At 46.4% G+C, this 25929-nt stretch overlaps 1 protein-coding gene across 1 annotated transcript in view; it reads right to left on the bottom strand.

Annotated features, from left to right (window-relative positions):
* GAD2 (glutamate decarboxylase 2) overlaps positions 1 to 25929 on the bottom strand; it is a 38597-nt gene that overhangs the window by 11334 nt on the left and 1334 nt on the right. The window contains exons 2-11 of the mRNA XM_083406867.1: positions 24990 to 25049; positions 24531 to 24683; positions 23082 to 23315; positions 9886 to 9976; positions 8376 to 8488; positions 6402 to 6517; positions 5605 to 5684; positions 4830 to 4884; positions 2592 to 2708; positions 889 to 953 (exon numbers count right to left, since the gene is read on the bottom strand). Coding sequence (XP_083262993.1) covers positions 889 to 953; positions 2592 to 2708; positions 4830 to 4884; positions 5605 to 5684; positions 6402 to 6517; positions 8376 to 8488; positions 9886 to 9976; positions 23082 to 23315; positions 24531 to 24683; positions 24990 to 25049 — 1084 coding nt within the window. The remainder of the gene's footprint in view (positions 1 to 888; positions 954 to 2591; positions 2709 to 4829; positions 4885 to 5604; positions 5685 to 6401; positions 6518 to 8375; positions 8489 to 9885; positions 9977 to 23081; positions 23316 to 24530; positions 24684 to 24989; positions 25050 to 25929) is intronic.

Genomic DNA, 25929 nt, shown 5'->3' with positions numbered 1-25929 from the left:
TAGCCTAACTTCTGTTGTCTATGCTCTGGTAACCTTTAGGTTCAATTACTGCAACACATTATACACAGGGCTGCCTCTGAAGATGGTTGGGAAACATCAGCAGAATTCAGCGGCCAGGTTGCTCACCGGAGCCACAGAGTTTGAGCATATTACACCAATCTTGGCCCAACTGCACTAGCCGCCAATTAGTTTCCAGGCCCAATTTAAAGTGCTGGTTTTGACCTATAAAGCCTTAAATGGCTCAGGACCGCAATACCTTAAGGATCGCCTCTCCCCGTATGAACAGACCTAGATCCTGCAGTCATCATCTGAGGCCCTTCTTTGTGTGCCTCCTCCTCAAAAGGTCTGGAGGGTAGCAACATGAGAATGGGCCTTTTCGGTTGTGGCTCCCTATTTGTGAAGTGTTCTCCTCAGGGATGCTCGCTTGGTGCCTTCATTACATATCTTTAGGCACACGGTGAAAATGTTTCTTTTTAACTAGGCCTTTGGCTAAATATTTTAAATGTGTTTGTGGAAGGGGGGTTATTGATTTGTTATTGTGTATTTATTATGTATTTGTGTTCTCATTTTGTATTTTTTATGTTGTGAACTGCCCTGTGATCTCTGGATGAAGGGCGGTATACAAATTTAATAAACAACAACAACAACAAAGTAAAAGGAACAGCAGCAGGCTCTTATGCTTTGCAAAGATTTGGTCAACTATTTCAATAATGATTGGAACTTGAAAAATAGTTTCTGCTGCCACATTCGACAAGAGGATATTGACTGGTTTTAAATTTGCAGGAATTCTGGTGGCAGTCAAGACAGCATATGAGTAGCGTCTAATAATATTTCCATCAGTCACTGCAGCACATAAGTGATATTTAATGACATGTCCGTAATCCCTACCTTTCAACACCATTTAATTTCCATTTATGTTTCCTTGACATCAGCAGCCCACCACCCCACGCTCCCTGGAAAAGAAAAGAAAGAGCATTAATTGTATTCAGTCGTACGGATTTCAAGGCTCTAATATCCAAACCCACAAGTCACTTCTGAATGTTCTCCTTGTGTGATCAGGGAAGCAGCCAAAAAAATATTGTTGAGGAAATTTCAAAACAGGGGAAGTGTATGAAACATGTTCCCCAAGTGCACATTTGAAATTTGCAACCACATGATGCAATGACGCTGTTGGTTTAAGTGGCTGTAGAAAAGAAAGAAATACCTTAAGCCCTTCAATTCAAGTGACTGTCCCCTTGCATTTTGTCAATTCTGTGCAGACAAAAGTCGTGCTGTAACAGCAGAGGGGAATCTGTGGCCCTCCAGATGCTGTTAGACTTTGTCAGCCCTAGTCAACAGGACCAATGGTCAGGGAGGAGTGTGGATGTTTGTGCAGAGTTTGGATTTGATATCCTGCTTTATCACTCCCCTTAAGGGATCTCAAAGTGGCTCACATTCTCCTTTCCCTTCCTCCCCCCCAACAAGCACTCTGTGAGGTGAGTGGGGCTGAGAGACTTCAGAGAATTGTGACTAGCTCAAGGTCTCCCAGCAGCTGCATGTGGAGGAGCGGGGAAGTGAACCCAGTTCACCAGATCACGAGTCCACCGTTCTTAACCACTACACCACACTGGATCTCTCATACCACACTGGATCTCAGTAGGGGGAAGAGGAAGAAGTCCTGATAAATCATAAGCTGTTTTCCCAGCTTTATTTATTTTTAAAAAGCAAGGGAGCAATCCAACACCCAAGATCTTCTGGGTTGAGTAGAGTTTGAAACAGGTAAATCTCTGTCTGAGTCTGGGCTTAGCTGGGGCAAACCCACTTCAAATCCCTCATTCCAGCTCAGTTAGAGGTACACTGGTGTAAGTCCTTCAGCCCAGCTCTGTTGCAGCTGGTTTAGCTGAGGCCAGGATCAGCGATGGAGCATGTTTTCACTGTGTCCGGGGCATGCATGCCTGTTGCAGCCTCTTCACAGTGCCTTGCCAGCACCCCCCAGAAAAAATGGGACCATCGCCCCAGCAGACCCCCCCCCATGTTACACCCCTGGCGAAGACAAGTCCCCCAACAAGGGGACACAGTGGGGCAGGGGCACACTCACACCTGTTCCAAACCCTTTCCAAATTGGTCACATGACCTAGCAACCTAGCAGAAGTTACACAGCCACCTAGATTGAACCAGCTCTGACTGTTGAAGGCAGTATGCTTCAAATACCAGTTTTTGGGTAGGGAAAGTGTTGTTGTACACAGATTCGGCTTGCGGGTTTGGCCACTGTGAGAGCAGGATGTTGGCCTAGATGGGGCTTTGGCCAGATCTAGTAACCTTTTCTAATGTTCTTAAATAAACAGTCACATTCCTATAGGATGGGCCTACTACCTGCTACTAAACACAAGAGCTCGAGGTAATATAGCTTTGAATATCAAAAACTAGGGACAAAGAAAATGAGATTGCCCACACCTTCCTGCTCTTCCCGACAGCTTCCAGAATCTGGGGTTCTCAACATCCTTCAGAGACTCTGCTAGGACATGCATTTCCACTTTAAACAGCATGGTTTTTGGCTCTGCCAGCTTACTGTTTTGTAGCTCAGCCCTTTTAGACTGTACTTCTGTACTCACATCAACATGCATCCAGATCTTGTACTTTTTGCAGATATCTGCAATAGCTATAAGTGGATCAAATGCCCCATAGACTGTAGTTCCTGCTGTGGCGCTCACGAGGAAAGGAACAAATCCCTGCAGGAAGAAAACAACAACAAAAACAACAGGAAAATGTTCCAGTGGAGAAAATTTCCTTTAGACATAGAGACTATTTTCTGAAATTGAGCGTCTTTCAGTCGCAACAGCTCTGTAGGGAAGTGGCGTGGAATGGAGGCTTAATACTGTGATAAGTTTTGGGATAAGGCAAGGATCCCCAAAACTCCTGGCTGCCAAATCCTCCTCGTTATTCCTAGATTTAGTGAAAGTTAGAATTAATCAAGGTTTGATTAAACTGTGCCATACACTGCTGGATGCACTTAATGCTAACAAGCCAAGCCAGCCTGAGAGTGTGGGTCCGTGGAGGAACAAAGCTGATAATGGCCGAATCATTAACTCACCAGGAAAGCCTTCAAGAGGGTGAAAGCTATGCCAGACCAGGAGGGGTAGGGGCTCTCCTTCAGTGTGTGTTAGTGGACATAGACCAAAGGGATTAAAGGGTGTAGGGTTTTGGTTTGGAGGAGATAAGCCAGGGTCTGTTAACTGTGAGAAGGATGAAGAAGGCGGAGGGCGGGGCAGGGCAGGAACATCCTATGGGCTGGCTGTGATAGGCTGTAACAAAGAGACAGAGAGCATGGCTGATTTTCTGTCTTTGAGACCCAAGACTGCTGCACCTATGGGAGAAGCAAGAGACCCTCTTGGGGCGTAATGCTATCCACACCTCCATCATAGGCTCAGGTGGTATATATGTGTGTAAATAAACCATATATCTTAAAGACACCACAGTCTCCACTTTGCCTCATTCCCAAAAGGAAACACGAACCCTAGATAAGCACCAGAGATCCTTGGAATCACATGCACCGCTCAGCAGAGATTGGGGCGGCATGAAACAATATCATTAAGGCGAGGCATACCAGTAATCACAGACTCAACATCTAAGAAACATGCCTGATTTATGCTGCCAAGCAAAGCTTAGATGTTATAAGAGACTGCCACTTGCACATCTTGGCTTCGTCTTCCTACACGGACTGGCAAGAGCTCTCTAGAGTTTCAGGCAGGGCTATTTCCCCAGTCCTATCTAGAGATGCTGGAAAGGACTGAAACTGACACCGTTTATTTATTTTATTTTATTGGTACACTGCCCTATAATACCCTTAGCAAATGGGCTTATTCATACTGACCTTTCCTCCACTCTTTCAAGGAACGGTCTTTAAAGCTATGTGTCTGACAGCACATTCTCATTCTTCTTCTTTTGCTCCAGAGCGCTCCCTGTGAAAACTTGCTCTTTAAATCTCAATCAGTGCAAAGGGCAATCTGCTTAAAACCCAATGGAGTGCTAAAGAGCGGGTTTTTGTAGGGAAAACTCTGGGACAAAAAGCTCTACCCCCCAAAAAAAATGCTCAGACATGCAGCTTTTAAGCCCAGATCTATGCCTGGCGAGAGTGGAGCAAAAGTTAAGTGCGGATAAGCCCAATGTTGCGACCCATCAACATCCTTTTACTGTAATTTGCTTATGTCATTGATACTTCTGCCTGCAGGTGGCAGCAAACTGCTAAGGCGACAAAATGTGTCCAGATGTTCGGCTTTTGTATGAGGCTTTTCCTGGCAGGGAGTAAAAATGAGCATCTGGTAAGGGTAGGTTTACTTTGCAATTCTGAACTCTGTTGAACGAGTGATTTACACTCTTCTGGCCTCAGCTGGGCGGTGTAAGAAACAGTTTGTTGAAAACCAGACAGTTCAATTTTTTTAAAATCGTTGAGAATGAATGTGGGACTTTCTAGATGCAAAAATGCATGCTCTCTGACAATGGGCCTGCACCTCCTACAATCACAGGGTCTAGACTAGAGGATAGAGAGAGCTCAAAAGAGTTGGGGTGACCCAACATTCTTGCACATGCAAACTCAGTGAATCACTTTGTGATGCCCACGTTATTTCGGAATAGTCTATTTTTCGGACAGGTTTCTTTCAGTGCATTGGTCCAACTCATCATTAACTCACATTTCAAAGGGGGGGGGGGTCTTTGTGTGCAGATTTATAAGGCAACTCAACTTTTAAAACAATGATTGAAATTCCATAGGCAATTCCCTTGCCTCACTCCCCAAAACGGTATGCTTTCCTATACACGTACAGATTACTGACTGTAGGTGGAAATCTACTTGCCTTTTGCTTGGCCTCAACAATTCTCCTTTCAAGATCAGATGGGATCATTTTGCCTCTGCAATAGAAAAGGGGGAAAAAATAATCAAAATACCATGGCTTTGCTGTTAGCTCTTTCTGTCCTCTACTCAGGTTAGTTAACTTAGATAAGATAGTGATTTATGAAAAGTTCTACGCAACATTTATAAACCTAACTAGCCACTTGGAAAGCGATTCATTCCATTCTCCATCACCTGCCTCCCTTAACTAAATTTGAGTCAGTTGAAGAGGTTTGCAAACAGGTCCTGTTTCTTAGTACAGTACTATTAATAATAATGTATACTTTTGTTTTGTTTTTTTGCAAATCTGAATGTTTATGTGAATCTCAAGTGAAGTGGGTGGAAAACACCAAATGACAGAATGCAGAGTTATGGTTTTTTAGTACATTTGATGTACTCAAGGGCCCTTGCTCCTGAACTCAGTTCACTAACTTATGTCCACATGGTGCTTGACAGACCTTCTGCAATCCAAAAATGTATTGTGCAGGTCACAAAATATATAACTCTGCTGGTACAGCCCTGGGGCCATGAGCTTGGCTCAACAAACCTGCTATAAACCACTTTTTGAACTCTCTGATAAATGCCCAGCATGTATGTGGCAGAGCTTCCTCAGCCCAACACAGGGCAAGGCTATATTATATGAACAGGCCATTTTTTTATTTTTATTTTTTTAAATATCATTCTTTCTGCTGCTTTCAAAGAATGGCTATTCCTGCTGTCATTCATAAGGCTGTGCTTACCTGTCATCACACCTGATCAAAATCACACTGTCAGTACCAATTCCTAAGGCTGCTGCTCCTTTCTTCACAGAAAAATGACTCTGAAAAAGCACATGGGTTATTTTTGCAATGTTTACAGCAGCTTCGCTTCTTCAGCTGTAAAAGAATCATGAAGCAGCACCTAGGGGAACAATCCAGCAAGCCCTTATTCCTGTGCAAATGAGGCTCTGTTTGCAGGCCCTGGTGAAATGAATGGGAAGTTCTGCGTGGAGACCTTAAACATCTATAGCTTGACTGTTCGGTGATTAGGTGTTTAGTCAACCACCGAATGCAATTTAATAAGGGCTGACAGAACATATGTGGAAGAGCTTTGAACTCTGAAGTGCTGATGTTGCTAAATGCTCTCAGATGACTGTCTTTTTCTTGGACACCACAGGAGTTACATTAGCCTAGTCTTCCCCAACTTGGGGTCTTTCAGATGTTTTGGAGTGCAGCAACAGTCCCAGCCAGTGTGGTCAGCATGGATAGCGCCATGTTGGGGGAGGCTGGATGAGATGGACATAAATGGAAGCTACAAGAGGTCACCACGAGATTCGACAGCTTCATAAAAACACACCTTCCCAACATAACCGACACAGCACATTTCAGAAGGAGGGGAGTCATAGCTCAAGACTCATTTGTATGCAAAAAATAAACAGAGGACTCTCATGTTAACAGTAGGAAAGCGGCTATGTCTTTCCCCAAAGGGCGTTTGAAGGAGCCTGGTTTAATCAGCAAAGAAGTGAAGCTAGCAAAAGGTTGAAAGAGAAAACACCTACATGCTCCGATGTGAAGGCAACCAGTCTTGGAATAGCTGCCATTCCTTTCTCTTTAACTTCCGGGAACATCTTGAAACGTGCAATCAACATAGCATACATGTTAGATATGGCACCACCTGGAGTCCACAGTAATACATCGTTACTTCCTCTATTCATAACGGCACAAAAGCTTTAAGCACAAACTGTACTGGTCATGCAACTTTTTCAAAACAAGAGACATTTCTCATATAGAGGGCCTGGCTTGATCTTAGGTAAGGGAACTCCATTTCCCACCCGCCACGGAGAAAACCCACTGAACACGTCCTTGAGTTTGCCTACAGTAGATTGGACCTTGGGCTGCATTTTAGATCAGGGATGGGGAACCTCAGGCCCAGGAGTGAAAAGTAGCCCTCCAGACCACTCTGCCTGGCCCGTGGGACTCCCCCCAGGCCATGTGTTCCTGAACTGAGATTATAGGTAAAAAGGTAAAGGTAAAGGATCCCTAGATGGTTCAGTCTAGTCAAAGGCGACTATGGGGTTGTAGCGCTCATCTCACTTTCAGGCTGATGAAGCCAGCATTTGTCCACAGACAGCTTTCCAGGTCACGTGGCCAGTATGACTAAACCACTTCTGATGCAATGGAACACTGTGACGAAACCAGAGCGCATGGAAACGCCATTTACCTTCCAGGTGCAGCGGTATCTATTTATCTACTTGCACTGGCATGCTTTTGAACTGCTAGGTTGGCAGGAGCTGGGACAGAGCAATGGGAGCTCACTCTGTCGTGGGGATTCGAACTGCCAACCTTCTGACTGGAAAGCCCAAGAGGCTCAGTGGTTTAGACCACAGCGCCACCCACGTTTATTATGCCTACTGCTTCCCTAGACAGAGAATGGAGAGATGCGGTGTGTGCATGGAAACCTTTCATTATTGCATGGCTGGAATGTAGCCTACCCTACTAAGGTAAGAGTTGCATCTGTGGCTTCTTTTCCTTGCCCAACACAGCCATGCAACCCTCAGGAAGTTGCCCACAAGGAAACATGGCCCTTGGACTTAGAAGGATTCCCCACCCTTGTTTTAGATACTTTCAAGTGCCTGTGGCTGCATATTTATTTTGGAAATACCCTGCTTGCCCAATGGCTCTACATACACTGGGTTTGATTCTAGCCTAGTTAGCTGTACTTCTCCCATTGGAATGAATGGGGGGAAACTGTCTCATTGGCAAACTGACTTTCTCTGGTGAGGGACCAGATATTCCTTCCATGTCTGGACACCCCTTTCTTCTGGTCAAATGTCAAGTCCCGTATGGCCGATAACCAACATGATTCCTTTGAGATGTTGTTGGAGTACAAGTCCCATCATCCTTGACCATCAGCCTCGCTGGCTGGCGCTTATGGGAGTTGGAGTCCAACAATATCTATATGCACACTGGCTGTCCCAACCTGCAGGGTTCACATAGTGTAGGATTTCCCCCAGCAGACTAGTTGGAGAAGGCTGCCCCAAACTATTTTGAGAGGCTGCTTTTGCCTGAGAAGCAAAATAACCAAACACAAATTTACAGGGCAACTTGGATTTAAGGACAGGAGAGAGAGAGTACATATTCCTTGTTATTTGTGTTTCTATTCCTATTTACTAAAGGGCTCAAGAGAGCACCACTACCTCATTAGTAAATATTAAATAAAATAGCTGTAATTCCTTTCTTTCATTTCAGAACACTTCAAAAATATTTAATGTACCAGAAGAACCGGGCAAATGTCTCTTCTGATTAATTTCCCCACTTTGGCTGTTTACAAAGCAGAAGGAAGTATTCAGCAGGGACAGATATTAATGTCTTTAATAATCATGTCTCTGGACTGCCATAAATATGCTTTTTTTATGTACCCAAGAAAGGATACTCAGGATTATGAGTGAACGAGAGCCCTTCTGAATATTGCAGACTGCGAAGTACATCATACATTACAGACATAAATAGGTTTTTTAAAAAAGATCACTCACCAGGTGAAAATATCCCATCACCAGCACCTCCTGGCCAACCAATGATTTCTCTCATTTTCCTTAAGGTGACATACTCCAAAAGTACAAACACTGGAGCAATTTCATAGGTGAACCTGAAACATAGCAGTGCCCATATTTTATTGACCTGGTTAAGATATAAACAGAACACCCTACCCCCACATGATTTAACTACAGTTGTACCTCAGCCTAAGAACAATCCTGTTAACAAACAATTCGGGCAATGCACTCCGCAAAACCGGAAGTAGGTGTTCCAGCTAGCGAACTTTGCCCTGGAAGACAAATAGAAGCCGACTGGTGGAAGGGCACCAGTGGCAGGAAGCCTCATTGGGGAAAGCACACCTCAGTTTAAGAACGTTTTTGGTGTAAGAATGGACTTCCGGAATGAATTAAATTCGTAAACCGAGGTACCACTGTATAACATATCCTCCTTCAGTGGAATGGGATGTTTTAGTCCCGCCTTTTAAAAACATGAATGTGTATTAGATTTTTCTCTGCTTTGCTTTGTGCTGGTTTTTAATGCATGTGCTATTTATGTATTTGTTGCAAGTCACTTAAAAAGAAGTGATGAATAAGTTTACTTAACAACAACAGGCATTACAAGACTGATACAAGTGTGAGATGTAAATAGAGGGCAGATTAAGGAACTGAAACCTACAAGTTACCAGTTCACACAATCCCAGAGGAAATAAAAAGATTTACCTCTATCTAGTGAGGCTTAGGGACGCAGGTGGCGCTGTGGGTTAAACCACAGAGCTTAGGGCTTGCCAATCAGAAGGTTGGCGGTTCGAATCCCCGCGACGGGGTGAGCTCCTGTTGCTCAGTCCCTGCTCCTGCCACCCTAGCAGTTCAAAAGCACCTCAAAGTGCAAGTAAGATAAATAGGTATCTGACGGGAAGGTAAACGACATTTCCGTCCACTGCTCTGGTTCACCAGAAGCGGCTTAGTCATGCTGGCCACATGACCCGGAAGCTGTACGCCGGCTCCCTCGGCCAATAAAGCGAGATGAGCGCCGCAACCCCAGAGTCGGCCACGACTGGACCTAATGGTCAGGGGTCCTTTTACTTTACCTTTTAGTGAGGCTTAGTGATGTAGGAAATAAAGGTTTTGACTTGGCCCAGGGAAAACCATGTTCTAATCCTCACTCAGCAATGAAGCTCATGCAGCAACCTTGAGACAGACACTATCTCTTAGTCTAACCTACCTTACAAGGATGTTGTAAGGTTTAAAGGGGCAGGGAAGAGAAACAGGCTGTATGCTCATTGGCGGAGAAGCAGAATAATAATACATTTATTCACGTAAAACACAAAATAATTCTCTGTTGCATTTCTTGAAAGTTGCTAAGTTTTGAAACTGTAATTTTTTTCAGTGGGAAACAACATGACTGCAGTGATTGTAATAGCCAGACTAAATTTTTCAAAAGATATCTGGACTCAATACTAAGCTTAGACAGACCCCATAATTAAAAGCACCAGCAAATTCACATACTTACATATTAGTGTTGGCCGTAGAAGTTAGCCAGTCTGCAGCCAATCCGACCATATCCAGTCCAGTTGAAAGCTGATTGAAATATCTGGGATGTCCTGCATAGCATTGAAAAAGTGGATGGCATTTTTTTGTTTCCAGCGAATCATGTTTTCTTAATCACTTTATTGAAACGTTAACTGTATATTTCACTGCACTGGAAAAGCGATCAAAGCATGAGACACGAATGCCACATTGCTGAACTTCTTGTCTACCTACATTTGCACCATATACCTGCCACGCATTGACCCATGTAATCCATCTAGCCTTCAATGTGCCACAAGCAGAAAGGAGACATTTAAAGGGCGAACGACCTGAGAGAACTGACTGGTTTTGCCTGATGTCAAATTCTTAGACTTAAGCAGTGACCCAACCCCTGTAGTCATATAACTCTATCCAAAGAAAACCTGAGTACCAGACCTGATGTGAAGAGACCCTAACTGTTCCTGGACCAGGACCAAACAGATGAGACTCCTGTTGGCTGTAAGCAACCCTGCAGGCCTCCAGCCAGCAGAGGGCAGGGTTGAGACTAACAGATAGGGGAAAACACACTTTGTGGCTTCCTCTCAATCTCCCAAGCTCCACCCTTTCCTGTTCCTTGTGCTCTCTCTCTCTCTCTCTGCTGTAGAATGCAGCCCTGAGAAACTCAAGTCTGCCGTGTAGGCTTAGGATCTGTAGACATCTTTGTAATAATAAAAAAGTGTTTGCCAATAAGACCTCTTTGTGTTTTATTTACTCTTTTAAGTAATGCTAGTTTGTGTGAATGAGACAGAATGGGTGGTGGTGGGAATGAACAGCTCCAGCTTCCAAGCTTTTAAAATCTGCTGTATATGAACCATTAAAAAAAAAACCCCACCAAGAACTCAGTGACACACTGATCATCTAAACTGCCAAGCACGAACCCTCTGAGAAGTGCCACACCATCTGTCCCAAGTCTTCACCTCCCGCCCCCAACAACCCTTGCTAAAGACACACCTAAGGAACCATCAGCATGACCTGTCTTACTCAATGTGGCGCATCCCAGTCAGGATGCTTCCTGCCCTTTAAAATTCACAGTCCTTGGAGAGGAGGCAGAACTTGGCACAAACAGCAAGCAAGACACAGGGCGCTTCCAGACAACCTGTTCATTGAGTATTCCACTGGATTTGTTTTTAGGGAGATTAGATGATGTTGGCTACAGTGGTACCGGTACCTTGGTTTGCATACATCTTGGTTTGCACACGTTATGGATTACAAACGTGTCAAACCCAGAAGTGCGTGTCCCGGTTTGCAACCTTTTTTTGGATTACAACCCATTTTTGGGGGGATTATGAACAAAATTTTTTGGGAGGCCCCATTGGCGAAAGCGGACCTCAGGAACGGATTATGGTTGTAAACCAAGGTACCACTATACTTAATGAGCATTAATTCTTTTTTTTTTTGCAGGGAGGTTAAACAACATTATATCAAGACAAGTGGTATCCCACACTTTCCAGGGGACCTGTTGTGCAAGACCTACCAACTATAACTGTGTGACCTGAATTTGTTGATATGTGATTGCCTATAGTCTGTGATTGCCTGTTGCCAGGGCAACCTGGGAGCTGTCCGTTGTACCTGTATTGCCTCCTTGCTTGCCAGCACGTGGAAGAACGAGCTCCATCGGCCGTGACCCTGTGAGGTGTCGTGGCCAAGGGAGTTTGTTTCTGGGCTGGTGGGTTCCTTCACCCTATGAGCTCATGTGACGCCCCTGGGGGCCCCTCCTCTCCCTTCTGGTAAAAGATGCCTTCAAACAGAGGACTGCCCTCTGTAAAACAGGATATGTAGTCAGCCTACTTTCCTTGTATTCCCCAGCATGCAAGTGTTCCTCCCAAAATGCAAGGGGTATGTTCATGCATGTGCAGGCGTGCATACACACACAGCATTGGAAGGCCCTGCTCTATCCTATTTCCTTGTCACTATTTGAAAAATCATATGTAAGGAGGCAGCCAGAAAATGGCTGACCAGGTAGTGCTGGAAGAACGATATGCTAGTACAGAACTTGTGCTTGACAAATATCCCCTGAACACCTGTGGAGTACAACTGTATTATTTCTCGCACCATGCTGTTCCGTTGCACAAAGTGGGTCTCCCTTGGGCCTCAACATTAATGGGGAACATTAATTGGCCAATTAGGCTGGTCTTTTGTCAAAGTCACCTTGGAGTGTTCTTTAAGACACATGCAAACACAAGAGGCTAAAACTGGTTTGCTCAAGCGCAGAGTGTGAAAAGAGAACTGAAAATGAGTAATCCAGGTCTTGGTAGGTAAGTGGCAGGTGGCGGAGAAGTAAACAGGCTGTGATGACCTGGGATTTGGACTCGGATGCTGAACCTGAGGAATCCCAGCCTGCACAGGATTCCCCGCCTCCAGAACCAGCTGAGCCGGGGCTGGGGCATGAGCCTGAAGGGTCCTTACCTGTGCTCGATCCTCAGGTGCAGGCACCAGCTGAGTCTTCTCTGGCTCCTGAGGTGATAGAGGACCCATTGCCTGCAGGTGCTCCACTCTCAGCCCCGTCAGAGGAAGCTGAGGTTGCCTCTGGGTCCGGTAACCCTCCAGCCTCTCCTGAGCTGCAGAGGCTCTGGGCAGAGAGGCGGAGGGAACTAAGTTCCCGCAGGAGGAGTGCTCGCCTCCAGGCCAGGAGAGGCGAGTCACATGTGGACCGGGGCTGCCCTATGCCTCGGGGCAGATAAAAGCCAGCCAGCCCCAGCCCCAAGTTGCGGGAGCAACATTGTTGGTAGCCAGTTCTTGCCTGAACCCTGTCCTGCTTTCCTTCCGGAGCGCCTGACCTCACCCGACTCCCTGCCCTGCACCCAGCTTCAGCTTTGACGGACTGCCTCCATACTGCACCTTCGACCTCGGACTGGACTCGGACCTCACCTCACGGTTAACCCGCGGGACCAGCACACAGGCATTACAATGAAGCTGTAATGCCTGTGCTGTTATGAATAGGTAGGTTGCCACAAATACCTTATGCCCCAATCCAGAGGAAGCTAGTGACCTAGTGGCAACCCCATGCATGCCTATTGTATCCAATTATTGTATCCAATCACATCCAATTAATATCTATGAGACTTAAGCTAGACTAATCTTCTCTGCCTACGAGAAGAAAAGCCATGGTGCATCTGCAGCAGCACAACTGGACGCCTTCATCTGCCCCAGCTGCAACAAGACTTGTCTCTCCCATATCAGTCTCTACAGCCACAGCAGGCGCTGCCTGCAACCTTCCAACAGCTTGACCTCACCCACAAAGGCACACTCCTCCAATGTCTTCCAAGACAGACAGATGCCAACCAAGTCTGTAGTGCTTTCTCTTCCACTACAAAGAGCCCCTTTCAAGGCTGACCTTTGTATCCTATTACTCAGGAAAGGGTGGATATTTGCAAAGCTATTCTCAGGGATGGGTATCCTTGGGACTGGTAGGAAGGGAACCCACACGGTAGGTGGAGCCAGAGCCAGTGATGGGCGGAGCCAACTCTTTCCAGTTTTGTCCCCATCCACTTCCCTGCTAAGTTCTTCAAGGGCAAACACTGAGATGGAGGAACAGGAAGTTGACAGGCAGGGCTAGCCTCTGGACTGCATGTAAGTAGGACGATGGGCAGGTGGGAGCTGGCTGAGGTTAGTAGGACAGTGGCCCATTAGCCCCAGTGCACCAGCCTCCATTGACTACTGCAGAGATCTGACATAAGCCAAGGTTTGGAGATGTCTCTAGATACTCTCGGCACACAGTGTAAAAAAATGTGCATACTGCCAGGAGCAAACCAGGGAGCGCAACTGGGCTATGATCCTGCTCTACAAAATACTTATCAAAATGTTTAATCTGGACCTGAGCACAAAAATGGATTTCTGGAACCAGTTTTCTATCTAACCACAGCTCAAGAAAAGCTTGAAATGATAAGCCGAGGTTTGCATTTCCTTCTCCTCTTTAAAGTCAACTTCACGGTACCTTGTAGCAACAGCCCTTTGGAAGACCTTTGCTCACATGCCACATGTTGTCAATGAACGCTATATTTCAGAGGCGGAAGCAGGCCTATGAGCTGAGGAGCTTGCTGCGGCTTGTAATAACCTCTAATGATTACAAGAGACAGGGCAAAATGAGCAAATGGAACTCTCTGCCGACTGCTTTGCGCCGTGAGTGAAGGGGCTGAGGATGGCATGCAGATTGCTCAGACACCAGAAAATACAGATCATTTCTCCCTTCTCAGAACACACAGTTATGAAGCCCTGAATCTCCTGGTAATTGTGATTTTAAAAACAAAAACAAAGAAACAACAACAAATAAACATAATTCAAATCAACGTCTTCAATGTGTCAGAATGATGCATGAGAAAATAGTCAGTGGCCTGATAAGTCCATTTACAGGGCTTCTCGTTGTTTCGATTTGCAGATCTTTCGGAGAGGTTTTGAAACATAAAGGAAATGTTCCCGAAGCTCAGTAGGGCCATGGAACACCCTTGCCTGGCTATATCCAAAATAAAGCCCTTTCTAGGTTTCAATACCAGCAAAGAGAGAGAGAAAGATTAAGAGGCGCTTCAACAGCATTGGATGATTACGAAAGCAGGCCAGGAACACCTGTTCCAACCCAGGCAAAAAGAACATTGCTGCCTGCCTGCCTGCCTGCCTGCCTGTGAGGTGGGAGATACAGAGGAGCTATTAAAGAAAGGCATACAAAAACCTAAGAGGGAAATTATCAGTCTCCAGCAGTCTTGTATCAGTCAGGCACACACTCCACACAAATAATTCAGCCCTGTCCGTCATCCATGGTACGGGCACACAAAGGCTCAGAAATCAGGTTGTGTGGGTGAAGCAAAAGGAGGGAAATTAGGGGTGGGGGAAGCAGCAGCAAAACTCATTATTCTCTTATAAATGGAGTCTCTGCCTCACCCTTCTGAGGCAGCTACTTTCGCTTAAATGATGTTGATTGGATAGAAGCGCCTAGCAGCTGCAAAAGAGCACTGGCTCTGCTATTTGGCCTTTTTCTTTGTTATGTTTTTTAAATATAAGAATAGCAATATGTCTCCTTCCACCAAGGCAGGGGTAGGCAACGTGAAACCCTCCCATCCTTCCTAGCCCTTGGCCATGCTATGCCAGGCGGAAGGCACATGTCGGCTACTAAGAAATTTTGCTTTATGTTATTAGTTATGTCCCACCATTTATCCAAGGAGCTTGAGGTGATGTGTTTATCCTTGTAGCAACCCCATGAGGCAGGTTAGGCTGAGAGGCAGTGACTGGCTCAAGGTCACCCGTGAGCTTCGTGATCAAGAGATTTGGACTCTCATCTTCCAGGTCCTATTTTGATACACTAACCACTACACCATCCTGGCCCTTAAGTTCAAGGTGGCCTAGATGGTTTGGCAACCATCCAATGACCCTGTGAGGAAGATTAGAGTGAGAGAGACCCCGTGGGTCTCCCTGGTCCCAGTCCGACAGGGTGTGCTCCTACATGACATGGAACCCAGGCCAGCTAGACATTTGCTTGATATGCAGCCTGCACGTTTTTCCTTCGTTAATAACTGTGCACAGGGAAGGTTGCACACACAGGAAGGTCAGGCTGACCTCTTCCCTTCCTAGCGCAATCAAAGCCAAAATCCACTGAATATCAGTTGTTGGGAATCAAAGGTAGTTAGAGAGCTGTTGCGCTCATGGCCTCCTGGAGGAATTCCCCCAGGATTCTGGTTGTCCACTGTGAGAACAGAGGGCCAGGCTAGATGAGTCACTGGCCTGATCCCCCTGCAGATCCCCCTGTGGAGAGCCAGTGTGCTGTAGGGTTAAGAGCGGTAGACTCGTAATCTGGGGAACCGGGTTCGCATCTCCGCTCCTCCACATGCAGCTGCTGGGTGACCTTGGGCCAGTCACACTTCACTGAAGTCTCTCAGACCCACTCACCTCACAGAGTGTTTGTTGTGGGGGAGGAAGGGAAAGGAGAATGTTAGCAGCTTTGAGACTCCTTAGGGTAGTGATAAAGTGGGATATCAAATCCAAACTCTTCTTCTTCTTCTGGCAGTGAGAACAGCAGGCAGCCGTTTAACAGAAGACCACAATAGAAGCCATTGGCGTAAAAATGGATAGAACTGTGCTGCAAGTGTATTTTCCAGTATAATCTATTTCAGAGGCAGTAATGAGGGGGTGAGGAACACGTTATCTTCCAGATGCTGGACTACAGCTTCCATGATCTCTGAAGACCGGGCACGCTGGGAGCTGGCTCCAACAATATCTGGAGGGCCACAGTTTCCCCACCCCTGCTATGGGCCCTCACTTGCCCTTACTTCACCTAGCCAACAATGACCCTGCAACAACACTGGAACAGCAGGAGATGGGAAATTAGTATCACTTTCACATGCATTCTTTTTAGATTCCAGGTTAAAATCCAGTACCAAGTTTGAGGACCATTACCTCTATCTATCTATCTATCTATCTATCTATCTATATTTGTTGATTTTCATAGGAGGGAAATCTTTAGAAGAGTTCAAACATACAGGAAGAAGAAGACAACAGAAAGGCAAAAGGTGGAAAGACACTGGTATCTCGGGTTAAATATTTAATTCGTTCCGGAAGTCCATTCTGCATCAAACGCAGCCACCATCCTCACAGCTTTGGATGGGAATTTCATTGCTTGGAAAGCGGGAACCAGGCAGACTGACAACGCCATGCCTTCTCGAGCGGAATGTTTGGCTCGAATCCGGCTTGGAATTTGCAGCTCCAAAGAACGACTTCAGAAAGCCAAGCTCACAGCAGCGCCCCCTGGCGGCGTGATGTTTATCTCCTGCTTTTGACAGACACCGATTCCACGGAGCAATTCTACACGTGCTCCGAAGCGAGTCCAATATGCCAAGGACGTGCAGCAGGCCCGTTCACACGCTGTGCTAGGCCTTTGTTCTGGTTCTTGCTCGTCCCGCACTGCATCTGCCGCTTATGTTGCCGCTTTTCTCCCCCACCTTCCTTCCCTTTGACAGCAAAAGCCCGCAATACATGGTTTAAATCGGATTGATTGCTCTTTATAATGCATTTACTGTAGTACGAACTCTGCTCACAGCCATCCCCCGCCAAACCAGAGACAGACCCGGATGAAGAAGCCACTCTACTTCACACAACCACTCAGGGCTTTTAGAAATCGGGAGTAGCTGAATTTCCATGAACTACACATTCCGTCCTCCCTGCCTATTGGTCACATTGGCTAGGGCTGATGGGAGTTGGAGTCCAGCCGCGCATACACTCCTCTAAAATTCATCTGGTGAAAGGCATCGGGCGCAAACCCGGTTTTGTCCCCTAGCGAAACTGAAATGACAGTCCACGTAAATCTGACCCAATTACAGCCAAGCAGCCAATTCCTTTCCTAATCCAGTCTAGCATTTTGATTGGCATAATTTACCGCAAATGGCAGACGATATATATATATATCTATCTCGTCTGCCATTTGCGGTAAATTATATATATGGAGATATATATATATATATGGATGGGGCGATTTACAATCGCTTCCTACACAATTGAGTCATGTCGCTTTTGTATTTCCTCCCCAAGTTTCGAATTCAGGGTTGCAAACAAAGCGCAGTACAAAACTGGTATCCCTTACCAGGGAGAAAACCCCATCGAACTCAGCTCACCTGACTTCCGATTAAACAAAGAAGAGCGCAACCGAAGGGCAAGAAGTAGATTAAGTTTATGGGGCTTGTGGGACAACAACGTAAATCTCTGAAATACATCTTGATCGAGTTAAATCCAGTTGAGACCAGCGGTGGGACGAATCCTATTGAAAACTCAGAGGGCCTTACTCCGGAGTAACTGAGCTGCCACAAGCCTGATTTCTCGAAAGCCAATCCCTCTGATATTGAATTTTCAGGCTCTTCATGCATCTGATGGAGCGGGTTGGAGCGCTTGGCAATGTGATCCTGCGCATAAATCTCATTGAATTCTATGGAGTTTCCTCCCAAGCCATTAGGCGCCAGGCAAAAACTTTCCTCTCATAACCAGGCTTTTGGTCTTTAATGATCCTTCCAGAAGCGGGTGGAGTCGAATCATAGATTAAGAGTCTCCTGAGCTACCGACTGAATCATGTTAGTATCGCAGGGGATCGTATTTTCGAGTGTTTTTCTCGTTCTCTGCTACAGAATCGAACAAACCTTCTACGTGGCACATCGGAGAGATAGACTTGGTGCAATCCCCGCCCTGCTGCGCTCATTTAGGGGTCTTCTCGCTCTCTCTGAGCCAGCCACGTCGGTGCATCCCCTTGTGTGCGTTGTTGTTTAGTCGTATCCGACTCTTCGTGATCCCATGGACCAGAGCACGCCAGGCACTCCTGTCTTCCACTGCCTCCTGCAGTTTGGTCAAACTCATGCTGGTAGCTTGGAGAACACTGTCCAACCATCTCGTCCTCTATCGTCCCCTTCTCATTGTGCCCTCCATCTTTCCCAACATCAGGGTCTTTTCCAGGGAGCCTTCTCTTCTCATGAGGTGGCCAAAGTATTGGAGCCTCAGCTTCCGGATCTGTCCTTCCAGTGAGCACTCAGAGCTGATTTCCTTAAGAATGGAGAGGTTTGATCTTCTTGCAGTCCATGGGACTCTCTAGAGTCTCCTTCAGCACCATAATTCAAAAGCATAAATTATTCGGCGATCAGTCTTCTTTATGGTCCAGCTCTCACTTCCATACATCACTACTGGGAAAACCATCGCTTTAACTGTACGGACCTTTGTTGGCAAGGTGATGTCTCTGCTTTTTAAGATGTTGTGTGTACACTTACACATATGATCACAGTCCTTCCTCGATATAACATATTCCTTGTACCTCTGCTAACGCACCTGTCCATCCTCCTCCTAGGATGGACTCCTTCATTCCCACGTGCAGTGTCGCTCGGTGACTCACCACAAGCTGCTTGGCTCGCAGCAAGAAATGCGAAGAGTCCTGCAAGAAAGTGTCTCGCTGCCTTTTCCAGCCCTGGTTGCGAGCGTCCTACTTGGCTCATTTCTCTTCCTCGCCAGCTCCCTCCTCCCCCAAAACACGCGCGGGCGGGCCCGCCTGCCATATCCGCGCACCGCGATCCTCAGTATAACAGGTTCCTTCTGAAAAGGCTCCCGGGAGGCGCAAGCAGGCAGGTAGTGGCTGCCCGCTCGCTCCATCTTGCTCCAGGCGCTCTAATGAATAAGATCCCCTCCGGGACAGGCGATCGTTAGGAAACGCGTTGAGAAAGGGAAACGCGCAAATGGGATGTGACGATCGCCGCTCGGGTAACTGCTCTCATTTCGGAGCGTTTGGAGAGGCGCCAATCGCGGATCGTGACCTTTCAGAACCTACTCGCTTTATAACGCAGCCTTAAAGTACACGGGACATCCGACAGATCCAGTTGCGCGCATCAGATTCAATACCCAGTGGCAAAGGCCCCCCCCCCAGCCACTCCAAATTAATACATCTTTCTTTAGGCTCGGCTGTTAATACGCGCAACCGTGATTGCGATCCACAAAACGCTTAAACCGGAGTAGCCAGGTTGGCAGCCGTGGGATTAGAGAGACCCAGATGGGGAGAGAACAAAAGACCACCAACCCCAGCGCCACCCTCTCAATCGACGCAATCCTCAATCGCCCGTACGATCCCAGAGCGACTGACTACAAATGAGAGCTGCGCTTTCGTAGATACGCTTGACCTCTTCCTGCTTGCGCACAACACAGAATCATTCGGAGTCACTGGGAAGACATTCAAACTGATTTCAACCGCGCTTCCTTCCAAGAAACTCGGCTCTATAGCCTTACAGCCGTCGGATCCTTTACTTATTCCGAAGTGACTCTCCTTTCTTTCAAAGAAGACGCTTACAAGAGAATGTTCAGGGTTGTTTACTGGTGGTTTGGCCGATTTGTGGACAGAAATACAAATGTCATACGCAAAACAGAATTTGCTATTTGATTGCCGCAAATCTTGGGTCTGTTAATCTTGTTGACGTTTCCCCCTGTATTTTTAATATTCATGTTTACGCAGAACTAAGTGCTCCTGAGTTGAATGCAAAGGACTCCTTAGGGACCGTGTTTAGGATTTCAGCCGAAGTCAATAAACGAATCGGGTCGAAACAAACATGGCTCAGCCTCAGGGCCGTAAAGTTGACGGTTTGGGGCACTGAATGAACCGAAAGATGGTTCCTTCCTAAGAACACAGTCGCTCGAAATAAACACAAACTCACAGGTGCACTTTCTTTTCAACAAAACAATTAGGAAGGGGACACAAGCAAGAAGGACTACTAAAATCAAATTTAAAATATTTAAATCATTTTTTCGAAAACTGCTCCTAAGGAAAATCATCTATATCTATATCTATATCTATATCTATATCTATATCTATATCTATATCTATATCTATGAGAGGGAGATGGAATAGACACTGTATTAAAATGATTAAATTGGAGTTAGGTAATAATACCTATATATGTAGTGTGCGGGTCCTACATTTAATTTATACGCGGCTCGGTTTTTCAGTCACTTGACAACATAACACTCCTAATTGCTGGTTTTTAATCGGCCACGCTTCTCTCTAGGTATCCCGGGAAAGGGCGGACGCTCTGGTAGGAACCTCGTTTGGAAGAATTTACACCCGTTGAAGGAATCGAAATAATATAATAAGGAGCGCGCGATGGAAATGATCGATAATGGCTAACAAATCATTTTGATTGGGAGGTTGTCATCTCCAAGACGTTGTGAAGCGTTTCTCTCGTTACATCCTCCACACCCGGCGGGCGGGGGGAGAGCTCAGCTCCCAGTACATCCACCTGGCAGTTAAATGATGTTCTGGACGTGCTCCGACGGATTATCTGCTCGCGTTTCTTTGGGAACATCGGTCAGAATGAGCAGACGAGACTCTGCCGGCTTCGCTGCTTTCAATGCTTTCGCCAACGTCCCATCGCCTTTAATGTCACTTTCCTTTGGGGGGGGGGGTCGCGAGCGCCCGACTCCGTAAAAGCCGCGCCCTGTCGCATCCTGCCTCTTGGATTGCGCGGCGTTTTGACTACACGCGCGCACTATTTACGCTTTCCCCTCTCTATACCCACGCCTTATACGTAAATGTGTGTATGTGCGCGCGTGTGTGGCCGACACTAGAAAACCCACCCCCCCACGTCTGTATCGCCTAACCCGTTAATTTCCAATGTGTTTACAGCGATGCCTATGAAGACATAAGGCTCAACGCGTGTCTTCTCAGAAATAAGCCCCACTGGTTTCAAAGAGGCTTACCCCCCAAGGTTCTAGATATGTCTATTCGGAAGCAAGCATTGAGTTCAGTAGGGTTTATTCCCAGGTATAAGATTGCTGTTTTAGCCGTCCCTTCCTCCGTCACGTTTCTTGATTTGTTATTAAGTTAAGGCTCCGGTCAGATACACGCTTGAGGATGAATCCCTCTGAAACAAACGGGCCTTACTTCCAAGAGGCTATGTTTGGGATCCGACTGCCAAAGGCCAGCCCACACCACCCTGAAACCAATGGCACGTTTTAAGGCGCCGCCTTTAACTGGTGTTATGGATTGCATCCAAAACGAGGCACTTTAAGGCATGAAATGATCTCATCTCCGCTGATAGATGGCCAGGTCGTAAATCAGCACGTCAAACGCTAATGCAACCAATCGTGACGTCTGGGTCTGAGTTTTCTTGACAGGGAGTATTATTATTATTATTATTATTATTAAAAAACACGATCAAGCCCTAAAACGTACAGGGAGGGAGGGAAAGAATACAGGGCAAAAACCATCATTCACAATGAAAATCACACATGAAAGAAAAGAAACTCGAAGCAAAATCAATACAAACCTCACACTCTGTGTTTGTTGATTCTGTAGGGTAGTCAAAGGCTGCAACCCTATGGACACTTACTTGGAAGTAAGGTCCGTTGAATACCATAGGATTTACTTCTGAGTATATATATATAGGAGGAGGGTGGGGTGGGGGAAAATCAACTGCGAGAGAATCACCTGGGTCCTGTTTATTCAGAAATGTCCTACTAGGTTCCAAGGTGGGCTTAGTCCCAGCCAGGTAAGCGTGGGTAGAATTGCAGCCCAAAGCTTGTATCTCCATGGCTGTCCACCCTCTTACGCGTGTGTATGTGTGTGTGAGAGAGAGAGGGGAGGGGGAGAGGAGAGAAATCTCCTCGACACACTATGGATTATTAGCTCATATTTCCAGCAATCAGGTACCAACCTCTTTTTGAACCGGGCGACAAAGTGGAGCTTAAAAGGCCATTTGGCATTTAATTCACCTTGTTTATTGGGCCGCCGTCCATTTAGGAGAATGAATCAGTTCCGTGCAGCTCAGGATGCCCAGACTTGCCATCAGGGGTCAGGACTTTGCTCCAGGCGCCAGAGCTCAATTTACCCGCTGTTTCTTGCCCAGTTGGTTTTCCCCAAACAGCCCAGAATGCTCCCGATGCCCTTCTGGGTGAATTCCTTTCTTCAGGAAGTCTGACTGAACCCTTCTTTTAGAGGAGCTCCTTCCGTCAAGTGGCATAACACCGCAACCCTATACATGTCTGCTCAGAAGTAAGCCTCTCCTTTTTCTATGTCGCTTACTCCAACGTAAGCAAGTAGGGCCGTAGGAGAGTAAATCCGGTTTGCCTCCAGATTTGCGCTCTGGAAGTCCCTACTAGGATTTTAAACGTGAAAGAAAGAAGGATCGGGACCTCATTTATGGACCTGGGTATGTTTAGTGATGGTATAATAATAAAAAAGAAGAAACTATTTTCCCCTTGCTGGCTAAAAAAAATGGACGAGGACGTCTAAAAGAAGCGACTGTACAATTCTGAGATGGCTTTTACTCTCAGTCATAAGGAAATCTGTAATTTACACTACGCCAAAAATGTGTATATTTAATTCAAGAACCTGTTGTCACCACCACAAGCCATCGCTACATGATCTCATAAAACAAAACCAGCTAGTAGTATCTTTTCAGCCAAGAAGCTATGAGTGATCTGCACCGAATAGACTGAGCTCCCCTCTCTACCCTCTTTCAGCGCAGGAATTACTGCTTGTTTGTTCCAAACGTCAGACATTGCTCCTCAGCGCAAGACAATAAATACTAAAAACCGGCCAGGTTTCTCACCAGATTCCAAAAGCACAAAGAGACGGAGGGTGGGGGCGCCTGTGACTTTAACCTAGAATCATTTTACATTATAACACCCGAAGGTAGCTGTTACCTGTTTTAATGGCATATTTTAGCGCGATCCTGCAGTTCGACAGAATTTCTTCCAAAGTCTGGGGTTGATCTGCCAAATCCCAATTATATTCCTGAAGTAGCTCGTTTGGGTAATGGAAATCAATAACTTTGGTTGATCTGTCGAAATTTGTCACCAAGTACTGGAGCAAAATGTCCATAACATCTTGTAGGAAAGACAAAGTAGCTAATTCTCCGTCCGAGGCTGGCAGAAGATCTGGAAGGATGCAAAGAGGTGAAATACGACATTGATTTCATAGTTAGGTTTTGGACACTTTTTCTACTTACGGTGGACTATCGAAATTGGTCTCTTTTATGTTAAATATTATTCAGAGGTACAGACGATTACAAAAACCACTGAAACTTTATTTTACAAATGTTCATTTCCTGATAATATAAATACTGTACTTTTATGTCTCTGTTAGTAAACAAAACCCCGTACTTAGAAGTTGATTTATTACTTGAAAATGGGTCCGTTAAAGATCTCATTGCTCCTACTCATGTTTCTACTTGTACTGGATATTTGAGATTTTTTTTTTAACAAAAATAAAAATAAAAATAAGAGTCATCTACCAAAAAGCAGATTAAATGAAAAAGAAAAATTCAGAAATCAAGGTGCAATTGCCTCACTTTCAAAATAGTAAACATCTTTGTATTTCGTGCATGCCATGTTTTGTAATGAGTTCCCACCACTAATTTCTCCTTAATTCTGACATTTATGTCGTCAATTACCAATATGCCTCATCACGCCGTTAAGGCTTAAATTGTTCTTAGTCGCTGTCCCTCCAAGTGGTGCTGAAACCACCATAAGGTAGTTAGGAAAAGAATCTACGGTATCAGTCTCCAATATTTTCAGGCGCTGACTAATTGAGAATGTCGAACCAGCGCCTGTGATTCCGAGGAAGGCCATTTATCGGTTTAATACATTGCCACTCGGCGTAGAAGGTTTCGGAGGGATTTGATGAAGCAGAAAGATTCATATCCTGTCAATAAGCTTTTTGGCAAGAGTTTCCAGAATTAACAACCTGATTCCAACTGCTGGATTTCCCTCTCGCCGCACACCCATTCACACATCACCACCGAACACGCGCTTTAAAGTGGGATAACGACATTTATTGCCTTTAGAACCTAGAATGCTAACGACAATCAATTGTGTCCTGGTATACACACACACACGTATTTATGCATTGCTCAGCCTCTGCCTAATCGAAATCCTCTTGGCAAGAGGAAGCCAGGGTGGTCGCACAGAGATGTTTACCAAGCCTCTGTCAATGGCAAAGTTCCCATTGGATTTAATGAACCAGGATTATAATGCTTCCCACCAAAAGGCTTCCTCCTTTGGAACATATACCAGCTGATGAGTGGCTTCCAAAGCATCCAGTCCGGCTGACCCCATTCTGACACCCCCCCACCCCAGTTAGGAGATGGTTACCTGATGCGTGTAAAAACGCATAATTGACATCCTCTTTCTGGCAACCGCAGGGCTTTTTATTGCAGGTGCAAGGGGCCTTCCCGGCGGCCGAGCTCGGGTCCTCCTTAGCAGCCCCCGTTTCCATGGGCTTCTCCCCATCTCCGTACAGCAAAGCTAACAAAGACACAAAGGGCGAAGCCTAAATGGCACAGCGGAGACTCAAAAGCACGGAGTGGGGGACCCAGTACGGTTCGTTCAAGGCGGCTCCATAGACCCATCACCGAGTCTTCAACTTACTCTGGGAAGTCCTCCTCGGATCCTTTGGAAAACGGAGGGTGCGCGCGCAGGGTGGGGTGGGAGAGGGAATGTATTTTTGTTTTGTTTTGTTTTGTTTCCTATGTAAAACGTCTCCTCCCCCGCCCTATTTTATTAAAGCGTCTTCCTGCGATTTGGTCCCCCCATTTCCTTCTCATCGCTTACCACAGAGTTTGGTTGAAATGCCTCCTGTAAACTTCTGGGCAGCTTGACACCAAGCTTTTGCTGAGGGGGGAGAAACAAGAATATAGGATCAGACGGGTCGTTTCGTGTGGGTTCGATGAGGAAGATGGCCCCCCACGCAAGCACACATAACAGGGTCACTGCAGACCAGACACGATGCTTCCCCCTCGCCGGGGGTTTGCTTAGGATTTAGCGCATGGTATATGGGTTATGTTATGGGTAATGTAAGGGCTGCAATCCTGCGCATACTTAGACGGGAGAAAGCCCCAATGAAATCAGAGGGTCCTTACTTCTGAGTAAGAAGATGCTTAGGATTGAGCTGCGCACGTATTGCTAGCTGCCCCCAAGCCCTACATATGGGAAGAGGCGCGTTAGGATGAAGCAAGCGGACAAATGCGCGTAAGCAGTCTTGGCGATGCAAGCATATGGATCCTTCAGCAATCCAGGACACTTTCTAAGCGAAAAGCGCTCCCGTCCCCTCTCAGCGACGCAACCTGTGTCCACCCTTCTGCCCACCCCGCTCCTTCCCTTTATTGAGGGCCAGTTGTGTTTGGGTGAGTCCCAGCCGGGTAGCAGCATCCTGAGAGATATTCCACTGAGCTGCTTTTCTCCGAGCCGGCCAGGGGCGCTCCGGGTCCCTCGCTGCGCGCAGGTGAGGCGGCCCGCTGCGTCTTCTTTAGGTCCTGGTATTTTGGCCCCTCCAAATGAATCCTTTCTTAGAGGGGCGCCTTCTCCAGGCAGGGACGGGCGGCCCCCTCGATCTTCTCAAGGCGGCCAAAGGCACGAACGATTATAAAACCAGACGTCGGTGGCAGCGGTGGGGGATGGAAAAAAAGTCAGGTCAGGGTCAAGCCAAGCCTTCCAGGATCTGGGCTGGCAACTTTGCGCAGGAGGCAGGCGCTGAAAGATGCGTCGTGGTCTT

The sequence above is a fragment of the Podarcis tiliguerta genome (assembly GCF_965153285.1).
Source record: "Podarcis tiliguerta genome assembly, chromosome: 12".
Classification (NCBI taxonomy): Eukaryota; Metazoa; Chordata; class Lepidosauria; order Squamata; family Lacertidae; genus Podarcis; species Podarcis tiliguerta.
The sequence above is the reverse complement of the archived record's forward strand: the minus strand, read 5'-3'. Positions and strand labels throughout refer to the sequence as shown.